The sequence below is a fragment of the Coregonus clupeaformis genome, chromosome 21, assembly GCF_020615455.1.
Source record: "Coregonus clupeaformis isolate EN_2021a chromosome 21, ASM2061545v1, whole genome shotgun sequence".
Classification (NCBI taxonomy): domain Eukaryota; kingdom Metazoa; phylum Chordata; class Actinopteri; order Salmoniformes; family Salmonidae; genus Coregonus; species Coregonus clupeaformis.
Window position 1 is genome coordinate 54419359 of NC_059212.1, and position 22500 is coordinate 54441858.

General features: G+C 44.8%; 1 protein-coding gene across 2 annotated transcripts in view; it reads right to left on the minus strand.

The window, feature by feature from the left end:
• The window catches only part of LOC121535435 (kin of IRRE-like protein 1), a 69482-nt gene that overhangs the window by 10372 nt on the left and 36610 nt on the right, over nucleotides 1-22500 (minus strand). For both annotated transcript variants that reach the window (XM_041842496.2, XM_041842495.2), the window contains exons 2-9: nucleotides 21266-21415; nucleotides 17437-17586; nucleotides 16680-16837; nucleotides 16320-16470; nucleotides 16065-16170; nucleotides 11810-11958; nucleotides 6781-6908; nucleotides 5236-5362 (exon numbers count right to left, since the gene is read on the minus strand). In XM_041842496.2, coding sequence (XP_041698430.2) covers nucleotides 5236-5362; nucleotides 6781-6908; nucleotides 11810-11958; nucleotides 16065-16170; nucleotides 16320-16470; nucleotides 16680-16837; nucleotides 17437-17586; nucleotides 21266-21415 — 1119 coding nt within the window. The remainder of the gene's footprint in view (nucleotides 1-5235; nucleotides 5363-6780; nucleotides 6909-11809; nucleotides 11959-16064; nucleotides 16171-16319; nucleotides 16471-16679; nucleotides 16838-17436; nucleotides 17587-21265; nucleotides 21416-22500) is intronic.

A 22500-nucleotide genomic window follows, 5' to 3' on the forward strand; every position in this document is an offset into this window, starting at 1 on the left:
TGCTATTCAAATCTGAAATCGTAACAAAAATACAGTGGGGAAAAAAAGTATTTAGTCAGCCACCAATGGTGCAAGTTCTCCCACTTAAAAAGATGAGAGGCCTGTAATTTTCATCATAGGTACATGTCAACTATGACAGACAAATTGAGAAAAGAAAATCCAGAAAATCACATTGTAGGATTTTTAATGAATTTATTTACAAATTATGGTGGAAAATAAGTATTTGGTCACCTACAAAAAAGCAAGATTTCTGGCTCTCACAGACCTGTAACTTCTTCTTTAAGAGGCTCCTCTGTCCTCCACTCATTACCTGTATTAATGGCACCTGCTTGAACTTGTTATCAGTATAAAAGACAGCTGTCCACAACCTCAAACAGTCACACTCCAAACTCCACTATGGCCAAGACCAAAGAGCTGTCAAAGGACACCAGAAACAAAATTGTAGACCTGCACCAGGCTGGGAAGACTGAATCTGCAATAGGTAAGCAGCTTGGTTTGAAGAAATCAACTGTGGGAGCAATTATTAGGAAATGGAAGACATACAAGACCACTGATAATCTCCCTCGAACTGGGGCTCCACGCAAGATCTCACCCCGTGGGGTCAAAATGATCACAAGAACGGTGAGCAAAAATCCCAGAACCACACGGGGGACCTAGTGAATGACCTGCAGAGAGCTGGGACCAAAGTAACAAAGCCTACCATCAGTAACACACTACGCCGCCAGGGACTCAAATCCTGCAGTGCAAGACGTGTCCCCCTGCTTAAGCCAGTACATGTTCAGGCCCGTCTGAAGTTTGCTAGAGTGCATTTGGATGATCCAGAAGAGGATTGGGAGAATGTCATATGGTCAGATGAAACCAAAATATAACTTTTTGGTAAAAACTCAACTCATCGTGTTTGGAGGATAAAGAATGCTGAGTTGCATCCAAAGAACACCATACCTACTGTGAAGCATGGGGGTGGAAACAATCATGCTTTGGGGCTGTTTTTCTGCAAAGGGACCAGGACGACTGATCCGTGTAAAGGAAAGAATGAATGGGGCCATGTATCGTGAGATTTTGAGTGAAAACCTCCTTCCATCAGCAAGGGCATTGAAGATGAAACGTGGCTGGGTCTTTCAGCATGACAATGATCCCAAACACACCGCCCGGGCAACGAAGGAGTGGCTTCGTAAGAAGCATTTCAAGGTCCTGGAGTGGCCTAGCCAGTCTCCAGATCTCAACCCCATAGAAAGTCTTTGGAGGGAGTTGAAAGTCTGTGTTGCCCAGCGACAGCCCCAAAACATCACTGCTCTAGAGGAGATCTGCATGGAGGAATGGGCCAAAATACCAGCAACAGTGTGATTTACAGAAAACGTTTGACCTGTGTCATTGCCAACAAAGGGTATATAACAAAGTATTGAGAAACTTTTGTTATTGACCAAATACTTATTTTCCACCATAATTTGCAAATAAATTCAAATTTTATTTTCTCATTTTGTCTGTCATAGTTGACGTGTACCTATGATGAAAATTACAGGCCTCTCTCATCTTTTTAAGTGGGAGAACTTGCACAATTGGTGGCTGACTAAATACTTTTTTCCCCCACTGTATCTGATACCAATCTAATTATACAGCTATTTTAGTAACCACATTAACAATTTTTCCAAACAACTGACATTTTTACAACTTACACAAAAACTTAAGCCGGGTGTGCACTACACAATTTTGTCCCAGAAAAGTTTTTGAGATCGGAGACTAAATCCCCATGTTGTTGCCTACTCGGGTGTGCGGCTGTCACCGACGCTCGTTTAATGTGAGCGGGTCAGAGACGCAATCTGAGGGCCTCTGATCCGGTCTTTGAGCAGTTCCAGACAACCTGATATTTTCAAACGTTTGATTTTATCGGCACTAAATCTTCAATGCTCTTGTAGTGTGAGATGTGCAACAACAAGTTTTGAGAACAGTGATCAGCAATAGCCAATGAGAGCTGGCCAGAGAAGAAGCCAGTGAGATGACGACGTTGTTTCCCATCACCCAGGATGTGTAGACTCTGGAGCAGGAGAGATGACTACTAATAGTATGCGTTTGTATTTGCCTTTAACCAAAGCCAATGTGTCAAATCGTTACAGCTCTGAAGTTCACAAGCAATGTTATTAAAATTCAAAATGTTGGCTAGATATTTCAACTGTATGGCAAGTGTGAATTACTGACGGAAAACGTTTATGAGACTGCTTTGAGCCACAGCTTGTTCTAGCTACGATAACAATCTAAGCACATCATTGTTTTCGTGAGACAGCGTGGTATTGAGAAAATCCTCACGACCAAGTGAATAATCTTGTAGTGTGTGACCTACCGTCTCTGCCAGATCATTTAGCGTGTGACCTACCGTCTGTGGCAGATCATTTAACGTGTGACCTACCGTCTGTGCCAGATCATTTAGCGTGTGACCTACCGTCTGTGGCAGATCATTTAACGTGTGACCTACCGTCTGTGCCAGATCATTTAGCGTGTGACCTACCGTCTGTGCCAGATCATTTAGCGTGTGACCTACCGTCTGTGCCAGATCATTTAGCGTGTGACCTACCGTCTGTGCCAGATCATTTAGCGTGTGACCTACCGTCTGTGCCAGATCATTTAGCGTGTGACCTACCGTCTGTGCCAGATCATTTAGCGTGTGACCTACCGTCTGTGGCAGATCATTTAACGTGTGACCTACCGTCTGTGCCAGATCATTTAGTGTGTGACCTACCGTCTGTGCCAGATCATTTAGCGTGTGACCTACCGTCTGTGCCAGATCATTTAACGTGTGACCTACCGTCTGTGCCAGATCATTTAACGTGTGACCTACCGTCTGTGCCAGATCATTTAGTGTGTGCACCACTACGTTTGTAAGACAAAAAACTACAGGAAAGACGGTCGTTTAAATCAAAATCAAATCATACATACAACAGGTGTAGGTAGGACCTTACCATGAAATGCTTCCTTATGAGCCCTTATTTAACCAACAATGCAGAGTAAGAAATGTTTTATTATTAATGTGAGCGGCTCAGCAATGTTAGGATTTTGAAAGTCGTGTACAACCGGCAGTAGAGGGTATGACATCTTGGTCTACTTCTCTGCTATTCAAATCTGGAATCAGAACAGAATGATCTGCTACCAATAAAAAATTACAGCTGTTTGTCAGAGTTCAGCGTGACGAAAAGTAGCTTGCAAACGCCAGCTAACAGCTCTCTCATGTCTCGTCATTGAGCTGCCCAAACGCAGCCATTGCTATGGATACCAATGCATTTCAATGGGGGAAAAGGGGCCATAGAGCAGAATGGTAAAATAATTAAGAATTCTAGACCTATCTGTTCTTTCACCGTTTAAGCTTTCAACTCCAAACCAACATTGAGATGTTCAGACTGACCCTACTTAGATCTTAGATTGCTTGTCTAAAGATTTTCTGATACTATATATAGTTTTTGAACTATTATCATAAAACATTTGCATAAATTAACATTGGTTTGAATGAGAACCATGGAATACAGAGGTAGCTATTCAAAATGGTCATGCTCCTTAGCCAATTAAGCTACAAAACAAACTTTAAAACATTCAGCCTATCCTAACTTCAAATTCCTTAAAATCCGTATTAACTATGTACATTTGCATAAATTAGCATAAAATAACTAACCAACAGTAACTTTTGAACCGTTCAAGCTAGATACACCAAACCAATTTTTACACGTTCCGGCGATCCTATCCACTGCCACAAAAATACTTTTAAAAGAGTTAAAGCAAGTCCCACAATGTTTATTCATGGAAAACGACAATCTTGTTGTAACATAGCAGTAGTATCAGGGTCTGAATTCATTTAGGGGGGGATTCCGACTCGAGTTAAGCGCACGGAAATGGAATGTAATCCCCTTTTTATGAGCTTTTCTCTCACTTTTCTGACCTTGAACTTAAGCATGAGAATAGCATGCTATACACCAGTTATTCGCTTGGGGTGGAGATCGAATAAAGTCTGAATTGTCCCCTTAGCATCTCAGAGTAGTAGTGCTGATCTAGGATAATTTTTGCCTTTTAGATTATAATCAATTGACAAGGGGGACCTGATCCTGGATCAGCACTCCTACTCTGAGACCCTTTTTGAATATGGGCCTGTGACGGGGCCGGTCGATGCCCTTCACAGAAAAAGGTTTTTACTAAAAGAATTGGAACCGTTTCTTCCAAACAATGCATATTTATTTTCAATATATAAATACAAAACAAGGCTTCGAAATGGCAAAGAGTTAAAATGGTAAAAACAAGGACTACAAGATTAAGACCAAGAATAAAATAATAATCCTCACTGGTCTGTCCTTACCTCTCTCCTTCCCTGGCACTCTCCCACAAACATTTAGACAGGTGTAGCTCTTTAGCCCAATTAGTGGTAGAGACCTACAATTACCTCTTTAGCCAATACCAATTCAGACAAATACTCAATTACTAGACACTTAACTGTTTCTTGTGAAATGGTGGAATGAGATCTCAACTATGGCATGATACGAAATGGTAATAGAAAACAGCGCCCTATACGTAAATAAACAAATAGCAAAACTTGGGGGAAATGTTCAGTCTTTAAATTAGGATGTGTTCACATGGTCACATCCTCCCCCCTTCTTCTAGTGTCAAGCTGCTCTCACACCTGAATGAAACAGGTCACACAGTTCAAACGATTAAAACTCTTGCCATTGTCTTTGATGGTGGCGATGGCATGCAACTCTCCCGAGACTACGTTGCACAAGACAACTACATTGTCCTGCGGTAGACAGCTCCTCACTGCAGACGACGAGCGTCAGCCCCCTGCACCACAGAATAAAACTGTTTCTTACGAATGTTTTGATTTATTTTCAATAAATACTGTATACTAATACAAAAAAGGCTTCAAAATGGCAAAGAGTTAAAATGGTAAAAGCAAGGACTAAAAGATGATCATGAAATGGTAATAGAAACAGCGCCCCCTATACAGAAATAAACAAATAGCAAAACTTTGGGGAAATGTTCAGTCTTTAAATAAATGAGGATGTGTCACATGGCCCAGAAGTAGTAACAGTAGAATGAAAAGGATATAAATGTTATAAGTAACACTATGCTCTGTGTGTGTGTGTGTGTGTGTGTGTGTGTGTGTGTGTGTGTGTGTGTGTGTGTGTGTGTGTGTGTGTGTGTGTGTGTGTGTGTGTGTGTGTGTGGGTGCATGTGTGTACTGTACACGGCTGTACTGTAACTGACCGTTGACTGCAAGAGTGACCTCAGTCTCTCCCACTCCAATCCTGGGGACGATGGCCTTACACACGTACTGACCCGCATCCACCTGGCTCACTGACTTCAGGACCAGCTCCTCGTTGTTACTGAGGACCTGAGAGGAGAACACACATGCACACATGCACGCACGCACGCACGCCACACACACACATGCACACACACACACACACAAGAGGGAGGGAGGTTAGATGGAATCGAGTTGTAAAGGGAGGGAGAGAGATATTTAATTCATAAAACATGTTGATTTCCTCAGCCGCAGGCTCCATTAAAGTTCCTGGAGCTTTTCTTAATTCGTTATAAAGCATTAATAAAATATTTATGGAATAGGTTAGGAGTTCAACATTAGTCGGGTTTAAAACCAACATTTAAACTGGGGGTATATTTAGGGTTGGAGAGAGTATGAAGTTCAGGGGGGACATGGTTCAATGCTGAGTAACGGCAATATTGACTTAAAAATATGATGATTACCATTAAATGTAAAGAAAACCGGCATCCAAAATGTGTTACATCCGGCACCTATTTCACTCCAATTCAAGCACTGGTAGCATGGATATGGGGTTTCAGGATATGGGCTTCAGGATATGGGCTTCAGGATACGGGTTTCAGGATATGGGGTTTCAGGATATGGGCTTCAGGATATGGGCTTCAGGATATGGGCTTCAGGATACGGGTTTCAGGATATGGGGTTTCTGGATATGGGCTTCAGATACGGGCTTCAGGATATGGGCTTCAGGATACGGGCTTCAGGATATGGGATTTCAGGATATGGGCTTCAGGATATGGGCTTCAGGATACGGGCTTCAGGATAGGGGCTTCAGGATAGGGGCTTCAGGATAGGGGCTTCAGGATATGGGCTTCAGGATACAGGCTTCAGGATATGGGGTTTCAGGGTCCAGGACAGCAGCAGGGTAGGGGTCAATTCCACTTAAATTCCAGTAAATTCAGGAAGTATACTGAAGTTCCAATTTCCAGAAAATTCTCATAGACAAGCATTGAGGAACATTTTAATTAGAAATTGAATTTCAGTTTACTTCCTGAATTGACTTTATTGAAAATGTTTTTTACCCAAACTGAGAATACAGTGCCTTCGGAAAGCATTCAGACCCCTTGACTTTTTTCACATTTTGTTATGTTACAGCTTTGACATGCACTGTCAACTGAGGGACCTTATATAAGGTGTGTACCTTTCCAAATCATGTTCAATCAAGTTGTAGAAACATCTCAAGGATGGTCAATGGAAACACGATACACCTGAGCTCAATTTCGAGTCTCATAGCAAAGGGTCTGAATACTTTCGTAAATAATGTATTTCTGTTTTTATTTTTAAAACATTTGCAAAAATGTCTACAAACCCATTTTCACTTTCTCATTATGGGGTAATGTGTGTTGATTACTGAGGATTTGTATTTATTTAATCCATTTTAGAATAAGGCTGTAATGTAACAAAATGTGGAGAAAGTCAATGGGTCTGAATACTTTCCGAAGCAGAGGACATAGCTTGTAAGTTCTCACCATGCTAGAGCCCTTCTTGGTCCAGGTGAGTGTAAGAGGAGGGTTCCCGGTCCACTTGCAGTTGAGTTTGGCGTCAGAGTCAATGTCCACCGTAATCGGCGTGGGCGCCCCCTTCAGGATAGGACCATCTGACAGATAGACAGACAGACAGATACAGTAGTTAGACAGGTATATAGACAGACAGATATACACTACCAGTCAAAAGTTTGGACACACCTACTCATTCAAGGGTTTTTCTTTATTTTTACTATTTCTTACATTGTAGAATAATAGTGAAGACATCAAAACTATGAAATAACACATATGGAATCATGTAGTAACCAAAAAAGTGTTAAACAAATCAAATATATTTTATATTTGAGATTCTTCAAATAGCCACCCTTTGCCTTGATGACAGCTTTGCACACTGTTGGCATTCTCTCAACCAGCTTCATGAGGTAGTCACCTGGAATGCATTTCAATTAACAGGTGTGCCTTGTTAAAAGTTAATTTGTGGAATTTCTTTCCTTCTTAATGCGTTTGAGCCAATCAGTTGTGTTGTGACATGGTAGGGGTGGTATACAGAAGATAGCCCTATTTGGTAAAAGACCAAGTCCATATTATGGCAAGAACAGCTCAAATAAGCAAAGAGAAACGACAGTCCATGATTACTTTAAGACATGAAGGTCATTCAATCCGGAAAATTTCAAGAACTTTGAAAGTTTCTTCAAGTGCAGTCAGAAAAATCATCAAGTGCTATGATGAAACTGGCTCTAATGAGGACCGCCACAGGAATGGAAGACCCAGAGTTACCTCTGCTGCAGAGGATAAGTTCATTAGCGTTACCAGCCTCAGAAATTGCAGCCAAAATAAATGCTTCACAGAGTTCAAGTCACAGACACATCTCAACATCAATTGTTCAGAGGGGACTGTGTGAATCAGGCCTTCATTGTCGAATTGTTGCAAAGAAACCACTACTAAAGGACACCAATAAGAAGAAGAGACCTGCTTGGGCCAAGAAACATGAGCAATGAACATTAGAACGGTGGAAATTTGTCCTTTGGTCTGGAGTCCAAATTGGAGACTTTTGGTTCCAACCGCCGTGTCTTCGTTAGACGCGGTGTGGGTGAACGGATGATCTCCACATGTGTAGTTCCCACCATAAAGCATGGAGGAGGAGGTGTTATGGTGTGGGGGTGCTTTGCAGGTGACACTGTCTGTGATTTATTTAGAATTCAAGGCACACTTATCCAGCATGGCTACCACAGCATTCTGCAGTGATACTCCATCCCATCTGGTTTGGGCTTAGAGGGACTATCATTTGTTTTTCAACAGGACAATGACCCAACACACCTCCAGGCTGAGTAAGGGATATTTTACCAAGAAGGAGAGTGATGGAGTGCTGCATCAGATGACCTGGCCTACACAATCCCCCCGACCTCAACACAATTTAGATGGTTTGGGATGAGTCGGACCGCAGAGTGAAAGAAAAGCAGCCAACAAGTGTTCAGCATATGTGGGAACTCCTTCAAGACTGTTGGAAAAGTATTCCAGGTGAAGCTGGTTGAGAGAATGCCAAGAGTGTGCAAAGCTATCATCAAGGCAAAGGGTGGCTACTTTGAAGAATCTGAAATATACAATTTATTTTGATTTGTTTAACACTTTTTTGGTTACTACATGATTCCATATGTGTTTTGATGTCTTCACTATTATTATACAATGTAAAAAATAGTAAAAATAAAGAAAAACCCTTGAATGAGTAGGTGTGTCCAAACTTTTGACTGGTCCTGTATGTATATAGTAGAGACAGACAGACAGACAGACAGACAGACAGACAGACAGACAGACAGACAGACAGACAGACAGACAGACAGACAGACAGGTATATGTATATAGACAGACTGACAGATAGACAGACAGACAGACAGGTATAGTAGACAGACAGACAGACAGACAGACAGACAGACAGACAGACAGACAGACAGACAGACAGACAGACAGGTACAGTGGGGAGAACAAGTATTTGATATACTGCCGATTTTGCAGGTTTTCCTACTTACAAAGCATGTAGAGGTCTGTAATTTTTATCATAGGTACACTTCAACTGTGAGAGACGGAATCTAAAACAAAAATCCAGAAAATCACATTGTATGATTTTTAAGTAATTAATTTGCATTTTATTGCATGACATAAGTATTTGATCACCTACCAACCAGTAAGAATTCCAGCTCACACACTCAATCAAACAGACTCCAACCTCTCCACAATGGCCAAGACCAGAGAGCTGTGTAAGGACATCAGGGATAAAATTGTAGACCTGCACAAGGCTGGGATGGGCTACAGGACAATAGACAAGCAGCTTGGTGAGAAGGCAACAACTGTTGGCGCAATTATTAGAAAATGGAAGAAGTTCAAGATGACGGTCAATCACCCTCGGTCTGGGGCTCCATGCAAGATCTCACCTCGTGGGGCATCAATGATCATGAGGAAGGTGAGGGATCAGCCCAGAACTACACGGCAGGACCTGGTCAATGACCTGAAGAGAGCTGGGACCACAGTCTCAAAGAAAACCATTAGTAACACACTACGCCGTCATGGATTAAAATCCTGCAGCGCACGCAAGGTCCCCCTGCTCAAGCCAGCGCATGTCCAGGCCCGTCTGAAGTTTGCCAATGACCATCTGGATGATCCAGAGGAGGAATGGGAGAAGGTCATGTGGTCTGATGAGACAAAAATAGAGCTTTTGGTCTAAACTCCACTCGCCGTGTTTGGAGGAAGAAGAAGGATGAGTACAACTCCAAGAACACCATCCCAACCTTGAAGCATGGAGGTGGAAACATCATTCTTTGGGGATGCTTTTCTGCAAAGGGGACAGGACGACTGCACCGTATTGAGGGGAGGATGGATGGGGCCATGTATCGCGAGATCTTGGCCAACAACCTCCTTCCCTCAGTAAGAGCATTGAAGATGGGTCGTGGCTGGGTCTTCCAGCATGATAACGACCCAAAACACACAGCCAGGGCAACTAAGGAGTGACCTAGCCAGTCTCCAGACCTGAACCCAATAGAAAATCTTTGGTGGGAGCTGAAAGTCCGTATTGCCCAGCGACAGCCCCGAAACCTGAAGGATCTGGAGAAGGTCTGTATGGAGGAGTGGGCCAAAATCCCTGCTGCAGTGTATGCAAACCTGGTCAAGACCTACAGGAAACATATGATCTCTGTAATTGCAAACAAAGGTTTATGTACCAAATATTAAGTTCTGCTTTTCTGATGTATCAAATACTTATGTCATGCAATAAAATGCAAATTAATTACTTAAAAATCATACAATGTGATTTTCTGGATTTTTGTTTTAGATTCTGTCTCTCACAGTTGAAGTGTACCTATGATAAAAATGACAGACCTCTACATGCTTTGTAAGTAGGAAAACCTGCAAAATCGGCAGTGTATCAAATACTTGTTCTCCCCACTGTATATGTATATAGACAGACAGACAGATAGACAGACAGAGAGGTATATAGACAGACAGACAGACAGACAGACAGACAGACAGACAGACAGACAGACAGACAGATAGACAGACAGAGAGGTATATAGACAGACAGGTATAGTAGATAGGCAGACAGACAGGTATAGTAGACAGACAGGTATAGTAGATAGGCAGACAGGTATAGTAGACAGACAGGTATAGTAGATAGACAGGTATAGTAGATAGGCAGACAGACAGGTATAGTAGATAGGCAGACAGACAGGTATAGTAGACAGACAGACAGGTATAGTAGACAGACAGGTATAGTAGATAGGCAGACAGACAGGTATAGTAGACAGACAGGTATAGTAGACAGACAGGTATAGTAGACAGGTAGACAGACAGGTATAGTAGATAGATCTGCTGATCTGGCTGAGGAGCATAAAGAACATCATAATGCTTGAGCTGACGGTTCCATGGTAAGGGAGAGGATGAGCTGACGGTTCCATGGTAAGGGAGAGGATGAGCTGACGGTTCCATGGTAAGGGAGAGGATGAGCTGACGGTTCCATGGTAAGGGAGAGGATGAGCTGACGGTTCCATGGTAAGGGAGAGGATGAGCTGACGGTTCCATGGTAAGGGAGAGGATGAGCTGACGGTTCCATGGTAAGGGAGAGGATGAGCTGACGGTTCCATGGTAAGGGAGAGGATGAGCTGACGGTTCCATGGTAAGGGAGAGGATGAGCTGACGGTTCCATGGTAAGGGAGAGGATTGAGGTAGAATTGAAGTACCAGGCACTGTACAGACAAAGGAATAGAAGGCCTGCCAGTGGAGGTTGGGGCAAGAAGCTTCCCAGGCCAGTCTCTGTGGAGGACACTAAGTATCCTCAGAGTAAAAGGAGCACAGAGGAAGAAGATTGCACAGCTGGGCAGGAGGCAGAGAGAGCATCACATTGGCTGTGGCTGAAGAGGGAGGAGCAGTGGTTAAGCCACCTGACTCAGATCGGGCCTGATCAAAGCGATCGGCACACCCTTCGGAAGGTGTAGTGAGAATCGCCTAAACACCTAATGAAGAGGGGACCTCACGTGAGGATGAGCCAGGAGCAGCACAACTGCTGTTTGCAGGTAAAAAGATTGATGCAGCACAGTGGAGGCTGCTGAGGGGAGAACGGCTCATAATAATGGCTGGAACAGAGCAAATGGAATGACATCAAACACCAGGAAACCATATGTTTGATGTATTTGATACCATTCCACCTATTACGCTCCAGCCATTACCACAAGACCGTCCTCCCCAATTAAGGTGCCACCAACCTCATGTGATGCAGTAGTAGGAAGACACAGGAAGACACAGACAGACCGGTATACAGACAGACGAACTGACGGACAGACAGAGTAGACAAGAAAGCAGATAAAAAGACTAATGTGCTATCTCAGTCTCCTGGCTGTTTATCTGGAGGTATGGAACTGGAAATGTCATGTCTGGGTGATGTATTTGTTGGTCTTCATATGTAAATGTATGAGCTGTGGAAATGAATTTCCTCTTCGGAGGACAATCAAATCTATCTAATGGTCAGACTCACAGTGTACGTTGACCAGGATGCTGAGGTTGGTGTGACCCACAGCGTTGAAGACTGAGCAGGAAACCGGCTCGGTGTGGAAGGAGTGGTCTGCTGTGGTCACAAGCACGCTCTCTCTCATCCCCTCCAGGAGGACACCACCCTTCGCCCACCTGAGAGAGACACAGGTGTAACAGCCTCGCCAACACATACCGATCATATACAGTGAGGGAAAAAAGTATTTGATCCCCTGCTGATTTTGTACGTTTGCCCACTGACAAAGAAATGATCAGTCTATAATTTTTATGGTAGGTTTATTTGAACAGTGAGAGACAGAATAACAACAAAAGAAATCCAGAAAAAAACGCATGTCAAAAATGTTATAAATTGATTTGCATTTTAATGAGGGAAATAAGTATTTGATCAAATCAATTTATAACATTTTTGACATGCATTTTTCTGGATTTTTTTGTTGTTATTCTGTCTCTCACTGTTCAAATAAACCTACCATTAAAATTATAGATTGATCATGTCTGTCAGTGGGCAAACGTACAAAATCAGCAGGGGATCAAATACTTTTTTCCTTCACTGTGTTTTAGACACACTAACAGATCCACTCTCACAGGTCATCTTACCTAGACACCAAATAGAAGAGAAACTAACTGAAACGGGGAGGGACTACTTGAACTTGTCCAATAGGAAATGCTTGTTTTGGGGTTTCCGTTGCACAATCTTTAACTATGTTTTTCTGCTTCAGTGTGCACTACTGAATACCACCCAGCAAACACATTATTGAATACCACCCAGCAAACACACTACTGAATACCACCTAGCAAACACACTACTGAATACCACCCAGCAAACACACTACTGAATACCACCCAGCAAACATGCTACTGAATACCACCCAGCCAACACACTACTGAATACCACCCAGCCAACACACTACTGAATACCACCCAGCCAACACACTACTGAATACCAACTAGCAAACACGCTACTGAATACCACCCAGCCAACACGCTACTGAATACCACCCAGCCAACACGCTACTGAATCCCACCCAGCAAACACACTACTGAATACCACCCAGCCAACACACTACTGAATACCACCCAGCCAACACACTACTGAATACCACCCAGCCATACCACCCAGCCAACACACTACTGAATACCACCCAGCCAACACACTACTGAATACCACCCAGCAACACACTACTGAATAACAACCAGCCAACACACTACTGAATAACAACCAGCAAACACACTACTGAATACCACCCAGCCATAACTTGGTTTCTCAAATGACTGCCTCGCCTGGTTCACCAACTACTTCTCAGATAGAATTCAGTGTGTCAAATCGGAGGGCCTGTTGTCTGGACCTATGGCAGTTTCTATGGGGGTGCCACAGGGTTCAATTCTTGGGCCGACACTTTTCTCTGTGTATATCAATGATGTCGCTCTTGCTGCTGGTGACTCTCAGATCCACCTCTACGCAGACGACACCATTTTGTATACATCTGGCCCTTCATTGGACACTGTGTTAACAAACCTCCAAACGAGCTTCAATGCCATACAACAATCCTTCAGTAGCCTCCAACTGCTCTTAAACACTAGTAAAACTAAATGCATGCTTTTCAATCGAACGCTGCTGGCACCCGCCCACCCGACTAGAATCACCACTCTCGACGGGTCTGACCTAGAGTATGTGGACAACTACAAATACCTAGGTGTCTGGTTAGACTGTAAACTCTCCTTCCAGACTCACATAAAGAATCTCCAATCCAAAGTTAAATCTAGAATCGGCTTCCTATTTCGCAACAAAGCCTCCTTCACTCATGCTGCCAAACATGCCCTCGTAAAACTGACTATCCTACCGATCCTTGACTTCGGCGATGTCATTTACAAAATAGCCTCCAACACTCTACTCAGCAAATTGGATGTAGTCTATCACAGTGCCATCCGTTTTGTCTCCAAAGCCCCATACACTACCCACCACTGTGACCTGTACGCTCTTGTTGGCTGGTCTTCACTACATGTTCGTCAGTCAAACCCACTGGCTCCAGGCCATCTATAAATCACTGCTAGGCAAATCCCCGCCTTATCTTAGCTCATTGGTCACCATAGCAGCACCCACCCGTAGTCTGCGCTCCAGCAGGTATATCTCACTGGTCATTCCCAAAGCCAACACCTCCTTTGGCCACCATTCCTTCCAGTTCTCTGCTGCCAATGACTGGAACGAATTGCAAAAATCTCTGAAGCTGGAGACTCTTATCTCCCTCACTAACTTTAAGCATCAGTTGTCAGAGCACCTTACCGATCACTGCACCTGTACACAGCCCATCTGAAATTAGCCCACCCAACTACCTCATCCCTATATTGTTATTTATTTTGCTATTTTGCACCCCAGTATCTCTATTTGCACATAATCTCTTGCACATCTAGCATTCCAGTGTTAATACTATTGTAATTATTTTGCACTATAGCCTATTTATTGCCTTACCTCCATAACTTGCTACATTTGCACACACTGTATATATATTTTCTGTTGTATTTTTGACTTTATGTTTTTTTACCCCATATGTAACTCTGTGTTGTTTTTATCGCACTGCTTTGCTTTATCTTGGCCAGGTCGCAGTTGTAAATGAGAACCTGTTCTCAACTGGCTTACCTGGTTAAATAAAGGTGAAATAAAAAAAATAAAAATAAAAAAATACCCCTCAGCCAACACACTACTGAATAACAACCAGCAAACACACTACTGAATACCACCCAGCAAACACACTACTGAATACCACCCAGCAAACACACTACTGAATAACAACCAGCAAACACACTACTGAATAACAACCAGCAAACACACTACTGAATACCACCCAGCCAACACACTACTGAATACCAACCAGCAAACACACTACTGAATACCCCTCAGCCAACACACTACTGAATAACAACCAGCAAACACACTACTGAATACCACCCAGCAAACACACTACTGAATACCACCCAGCAAACACACTACTGAATAACAACCAGCAAACACACCACTGAATACCACCCAGCAAACACATTACTGAATACCACCCAGCAAACACACTACTGAATACCACCCAGCAAACACACTACTGAATACCACCCAGCAAACACACTACTAAATACCACCCAGCCAACACACTACTGAATACCACCCAGCAAACACACTACTGAATACCAACCAGCAAACACACTACTGAATACCACCCAGCAAACACACTACTGAATACCACCCAGCCAACACGCTACTGAATCCCACCCAGCAAACACACTACTGAATACCACCCAGCCAACACACTACTGAATACCACCCAGCCAACACACTACTGAATACCACCCAGCCATACCACCCAGCCAACACACTACTGAATACCACCCAGCCAACACACTACTGAATACCAACCAGCAAACACACTACTGAATAACAACCAGCAAACACACTACTGAATACCACCCAGCCAACACACTACTGAATACCAACCAGCAAACACACTACTGAATACCCCTCAGCCAACACACTACTGAATAACAACCAGCAAACACACTACTGAATACCACCCAGCAAACACACTACTGAATACCACCCAGCAAACACACTACTGAATAACAACCAGCAAACACACTACTGAATACCACCCAGCAAACACACTACTGAATACCACCCAGCAAACACACTACTGAATAACAACCAGCAAACACACTACTGAATACCACCCAGCAAACACACTACTGAATAACAACCAGCAAACACACTACTGAATACCACCCAGCAAACACATTACTGAATACCACCCAGCAAACACACTACTGAATACCACCCAGCAAACACACTACTGAATACCACCCAGCAAACACACTACTAAATACCACCCAGCCAACACACTACTGAATACCACCCAGCAAACACACTACTGAATACCAACCAGCAAACACACTATTGAATACCACCCAGCCAACACGCTACTGAATACCACCCAGCAAACACACTACTGAATACCAACCAGCAAACACACTACTGAATACCACCCAGCAAACACACTACTGAATACCACCCAGCCAACACACTACTGAATACCAACCAGCAAACACACTACTGAATACCAACCAGCAAACATACTACTGAATACCACCCAGCCAACACACTACTGAATCCCACCCAGCCAACATACTACTGAATACCACACAGCCAACACACTGCTGACTACCACCCAGCCAACACACTTATCCAACAGACTCCCACTGACCGGATGCCCATGATGGGGGGGTTGGCGGTGGCCTGGCAGGTGAAGGTGACTCTCTCTCCCTCCAGGACAGACTGAGGCTCCATGGATAGGTTCACCTTGGGGGGGTCTGTAGGACGGAGGGAGGGAGGGAAGGAAGGAAGAAAGGGGAGGAGGGGGGAGGGAGGAAGAGGGAGGGATTAAATAAGCCTGAAACACAATCACACACTCATACCTTAAAACCCCACCACACACACACACACACACACACACACTTACGGTGCACGTTGAGGGTGACAGTGGTGCGTTTGCCCATGGGGACAGCCCGGTTGCTGGCCACACAGGTAAAGTTGCGTCCTGTGTCTTTGTCCTCAGGGATGATGGGCAGGAAGCTCCGGGTCGTCACCCTCTTTCTATCTGGGAGAACCTCCTGGGGGAGGGAGAGAGAGGGAGGAGAGAGAGAGAGAGAGAGGGAGAGGGGGTAGAGAGAGTGGGGGGAGGGGGGAGGGGAGAGAGAGTGGGGGAAGGGGGGAGAGAGAATGAGAGGGAGGACAGGGTGGAGCCAGCGAAAGGTGTATTTAGTGAAAAAACATCAAATATGGCAACATGCATCGGTGTGCATGTCTGTGTGTGACTCACGGTGGAGCTAAAAGCTCCCTCCAGGGTCACGCCGTCCCGCTGCCACTCGATGAGGGCCAGTGGCTTGGCCCCGCGGGACACACAGCTCAGGTTGTACGAGGCATTGGCTCTCAGCAGAATCTCTGGAAAGCCCTCGATCACTGGGTCATCAGGAGGGACTGTAGGACAACAAAAAAACACACACACGTCGTTGAACACACACACTCTGCATATACACAATACAACACACACACTCTGCATATACACAATACAACACACACACGTCGTTGAACACACACACTCTGCATATACACAATACAACACACACACGTCGTTGAACACACACTCTGCATATACACAATACAACACACACACGTCGTTGAACACACACACTCTGCATATACACAATACAACACACACACGTCGTTGAACACACACACTCTGCATATACACAATACAACACACACACGTCGTTGAACACACACACTCTGCATATACACAATACAACACACACACGTCGTTGAACACACACACTCTGCATATACACAATACAACACACACACACTGACACACACACACTCTGCATATATACAATACAACACACACACTGTACAGTCATACACTGCACTGGACACACACACTGACAAACTGTACTAGATACACATACTCCACATAATAATACATAGTCACGCACTGGACACACACACACACACACACTCACTCTTGACACACACAGTCACACACTGCAGTGGACACACACACACAGATAGATACTCACTGAGGACGGTGAGTTTGGCTCTCCGGGAGCGCAGGGCAGCCTCTGTGGCCTGGCACTCGTACAGGGAGTCATCGGACAGCTCAGCGGCAGAGATCTCCAGGTTATACTGGCCCACGTCTATCACCCGCAGCACACGGTACCTGGGCCAGGCTGGGGGTAGAGACGGAGAGAGATACTGTACAGTACCAGTCAAAAGTTTGGACACACCTACTCATTCCAGGGTTTTTCTTTATTTTTTTAAACTATTTTCTACATTGTAGAATAATAGTGAAGACATCAAAACTATGAAATAGCACATATGGAATCATGTAGTAACCAGAAAATCAAAATATATTTGAGATTCTACAAAGTAGCCACCCTTTGCCTTGATGACAGCTTTGCACACTGTTGGCATTCTCTCAACCAGCTTCATGAGGTAGTCACCTGGAATGCATTTCAATTAACAGGTGTGGAATTTATTTCCTTCTTAATGCGTTTGAGCCAATCAGTTGTGTTGTGACAAGGTAGGGGGGGGTATACAGAAGATAGCCCTATTTGGTAAAAGACCAAGTCCATATTATGGCAAGAACAGCTCAAATAAGCAAAGATAAATGACAGTCCATCATTACTTTAAGACATGAAGGTCAGTCAATACGGAATATTTCAAGAACTTTGAAAGTTTCTTCAAGTATAGTCGCAAAAACCATCAAGCGCTATGATGAAACTGGCTCTCATGAGGACCGCCACAGGAAAGGAAGACCCAGAGTTACCTCTGCTGCAGAGAATAAGTTAATTACAGTTACCAGCCTCAGATTGCAGCCCAAATAAATGCTTCACATAGCTCAAGTAACAGACACATCTCAACATCAACTGTTCAGAGGAGACTGCGTGAATCAGGCTTTCATGGTTGAATTGCTGCAAAGAAACGACTACTAAAGGACACCAATAATAAGAAGAGACCTGCTTGGGCCAAGAAACACGAGCAATGGACATTAGACCAGTGGAAATCTGTCCTTTGGTCTGATGAGTCCAAATTTGAGATTTTTGGTTCCAACCGCTGTGTCTTTGTGAGACGCAGAGTAGGTGAATGGATGATCTCTGCATGTGTATTTCCCACCGTAAAGCATGGAGGAGGAGGTGTTATGGTGTGGGGGTGCTTTGCTGGTGACACTGACAGTGATTTATTTAGAATTCAAGGCACACTTATCCAGCATGGCTATCACAGCATTCTGCAGCAATACGCCATCCCATCTGGTTTGCGCTTAGTGGGACTATCATTTGTTTTTCAACAGGACAATGACACAAAACACACCTCCAGACTGTGTAAGGGCTATTTGACCAAGAAGGAGAGTGATGGAGTGCTGCATCAGTGTCACGATCGTCTAATGAGGGAGACCAAAGCGCAGCGCGTTGAGCGAACATGACTTTATTAAATAAAGTACTCACTACAAAAAAACAACAAACAATGACGAATCGTGAAGTCCTCAGTTACAATGACTGACAAGGAACAAAAACCCACAACACTAAGGTGAACACTGACAGTTTAAATATGGCTCCCAATCAGAGATAACGAGCCGACAGCTGACACTCGTTACCACTGATTGGGAGTCACACGACCAAACAAGGAAACACAACCAAAATGAACACACCCTGGCTCACAATACACAGTCCCGGAGCCAGAGCGTGACAGTACCCCCTAAAGGCGCGGACTCCGACCGCGCCTACACCCCAAATAGGGAAGGGCTGGGTGGGTATTGCTCCTCGGAGGCGGCTCCGGCCCGGGCTTGACCACCACCCTACTACAATCCCCCGTAGTGCCCCCAGTCCGATCTGACCCAGTTAGCTGGATCAGGACTGCCGACGCGCACCCCCTGGCTTGGCGCGTGAGGCAGGAATGGACCGGACCTGGCAGACGATACGCACCCCTTTGCATGGTGCGTGGAGCCGGAACAGGCCTCACCAGGCTGAAGACTCGCATCCCTGGCTTGGTGCGAGTAGCAGGAATGGGCTGAATCCGGCTGACGACTCGCACCCTTGGCTTGGTGCGAGTAGCAGGAATGGGCTGAATCCGGCTGACGACTCGCACCCCTTGGCTTGGTGCGAGTAGCAGGAATGGGCTGAATCCGGCTGACGACTCGCACCCTTGACTTGGTGCGAGTGGCAGGAACAGGCAGAATCCGGCTGACGACTCGCACCCTTGGCCCGGTGCGAGTAGCAGGAACGGGCTGGACCAGGCTGGCGACTCGCACCCCTGGTTTGGTGCGAGTGGCAGGAACAGGCCGGACAGGGCTGACGAAACGCACCATAGACTTGGTGCGGAGAGCAGGCACGGGTCTGACAGGGCTGGCGACGCGCACCACAGACTTGGCGCGGAGAGCAGGAACAGGCCGGACAGGGCTGACGACGCACACCACTGGCTTGGTGCGGGGAGCTTGGATGGGCCGGACTGTACTGGGGACACACACCACTGGCCCTACACCGGGATCTGGAACGGGCCGGACCGGACTGGCAACACACGCCAGTACCTCTCGCCGTGCCTCTACTTCCTCCATCCCTCTTCGACCAGTGGCCCCCGTAACCCGACGGCCTCCTCCGGCAACCCACTGGACCGCTCTATCGCGGCCTCCTGCTGGTCCGACGTCGTGAGCCCCCCCCTAAAAAATTTCTGGGGTTCTCTCCTCTTCGTGGACCAGGCCTCCATCGTTCTCGCCAGACTATCACCCCACTGCTCCAAAGTCCAACCTCTCTCCTCTTCTCTTGGCTTGGCCCAGTCGAGACTCCTACTCAACTGCTCCCAAGTCCATCCTCTCTCTTCTTCATGCTGCTTGATCTGGTTAAGGTGGGTTTTTCTGTCACGATCGTCTAATGAGGGAGACCAAAGCGCAGCGCGTTGAGCGAACATGACTTTATTAAATAAAGTACTCACTACAAAAAAACAACAAACAATGACGAATCGTGAAGTCCTCAGTTACAATGACTGACAAGGAACAAAAACCCACAACACTAAGGTGAACACTGACAGTTTAAATATGGCTCCCAATCAGAGATAACGAGCCGACAGCTGACACTCGTTACCACTGATTGGGAGTCACACGACCAAACAAGGAAACACAACCAAAATGAACACACCCTGGCTCACAATACACAGTCCCGGAGCCAGAGCGTGACAATCAGATGACCTGGCCTCCCCAATCACCCGACCTTAACCCAATTGAGATGGTTTGGGATGAGTTTAACTCTTTTTTGGTTACTACATGATTCCATATGTGTTATTTCATAGTTTTGATGTCTTCACTATTATTCTACAATGTAAAAAATTATAAAAATAAAGAAAAACCCTGGAATGAGTAGGTGTGTCCAAACTTTTGACTGGTACTGTACATCTGCAGCACACGGTATCTGGGTCACGCTGAGACGACAGATTTACATAGAAAATAAATACATTTAAATGAAGACCTGTGAAGAATAGCAGCACATTATACATCTGAGAGAATGAACACACACTTTCATTCACATAGAGAAACACAAACAATGAAAAACGGACTCTCATAACATCATGCATGGTGTATTCCAAACACTAGAGGGCAGACCACAAGTCTGGAAGCGCCCTCGAATTATGACATCATCGATTTGGATTCCAAAGGGGACAAAAGTATTGGTCCAGATTACATCATCTCTGCCTGCCTCCACCTACCAGCAGCATAGCAACCATCAGAACCATCAGCATAACAACCATCAGAGAGGTGAACACCAAGGAGCACAATGAATGTATGTGTGTGTGTGTGTGTGTTTGCGTGCATCCTTGCGAGCGTATGTGTGCACTCGTGTGTGTGTGTGTGTGGGCTCTCACCCTTGAGGTCCTCTCCGATGCCCAGTGCTAGTCCATCCTTGGTCCACTGTACAATGCCGCTATAGTTGAAGACGACACAGGACAGAACCACCTTCCCCCCCAGAACAACAGACTGGTCCGCTGGCTCCTGAGAGAACCTCACAGTCCCCACTGTCACAAAGACAAAGACAGGGTCAGGCAGAGTGGATATACTGTAGGTGTGTGTGTGTGTGTGGGGGGTGCATGTGAGTGTGTGTGCATGTGTGTTTGTGTGTTCATGAGAGGTAGCATCACAAATTATATTTTTTTCTACACAAACATATACAGTAACCCCATACAGTGACATAAGGAACATACTGTACCAGCAGCTGGAGAACCAAAGTATTAACACCCATGTTTTCACATGTTTGCATCGTCAGGTAATTTCATATTTCAGGGACATTTTTTCAGTAGGTTCATTAATTAAAACAGATATAATGAAAAATGTATCTCAAATGACACTCGCGCTCTCTTGCTGTCTCTCTCTTTCTCTCTCTTTCTCCCTCTCTCTCTCTCTTTCGCTCTCTCTCAATTCAATTTAAGGGCTTTATTGGCATAGGAAACATATATTTATATTGCCAAAGCAAGTGAAATAGATAATAAACAAAAGTGAAATAAACAATAAAAGATTAACAGTAAACATTACACTCACAAAAGTTCCAAAGGAATAGAGATATCTCTCTCTCTCTCTCTCTCTCTCTCTCTCTCTCTCTCTCTCTCTCTCTCTCTCTCTCTCTCTCTCTCTCTCTCTCTCTCTCTCTCTCTCTCTCTCTCGCTCTCTCACTCTCTCTCCGTTAGTCTTCCATTGGGCTGTTCTTTTCCAGGATCATTGATAAAACAACCCTATTAGCTAATTAAGGCAAAACTCGTTAATAAAAAATATGATTTTCTTAGGAGAACATCTCTGGGGATTGCATCACAAAGGAAGAAACAAGAGCGAGAGAGGACTCTAGAATTAACACTGGCTGCGTCCTGAATGGCACCCTGTACCCTGAGCCCATAGGGTTCTGGTCAAAAGTAGTGTACTATAAAGGATATAGGGTGCCATTTGGGACGTACATAGTCACTGTTAGTGTCTAGTGTCATGTTGTTTGTGTTGAGGGCTCCTTTCAAACAAGGACTTTTCACTGAGCTGACACTGCTACACGCTGTGATGTTTCAAGAGTGTTCAACATCAATTGTAATGACGGTGATGGTGATGATGATGATGATGGTGG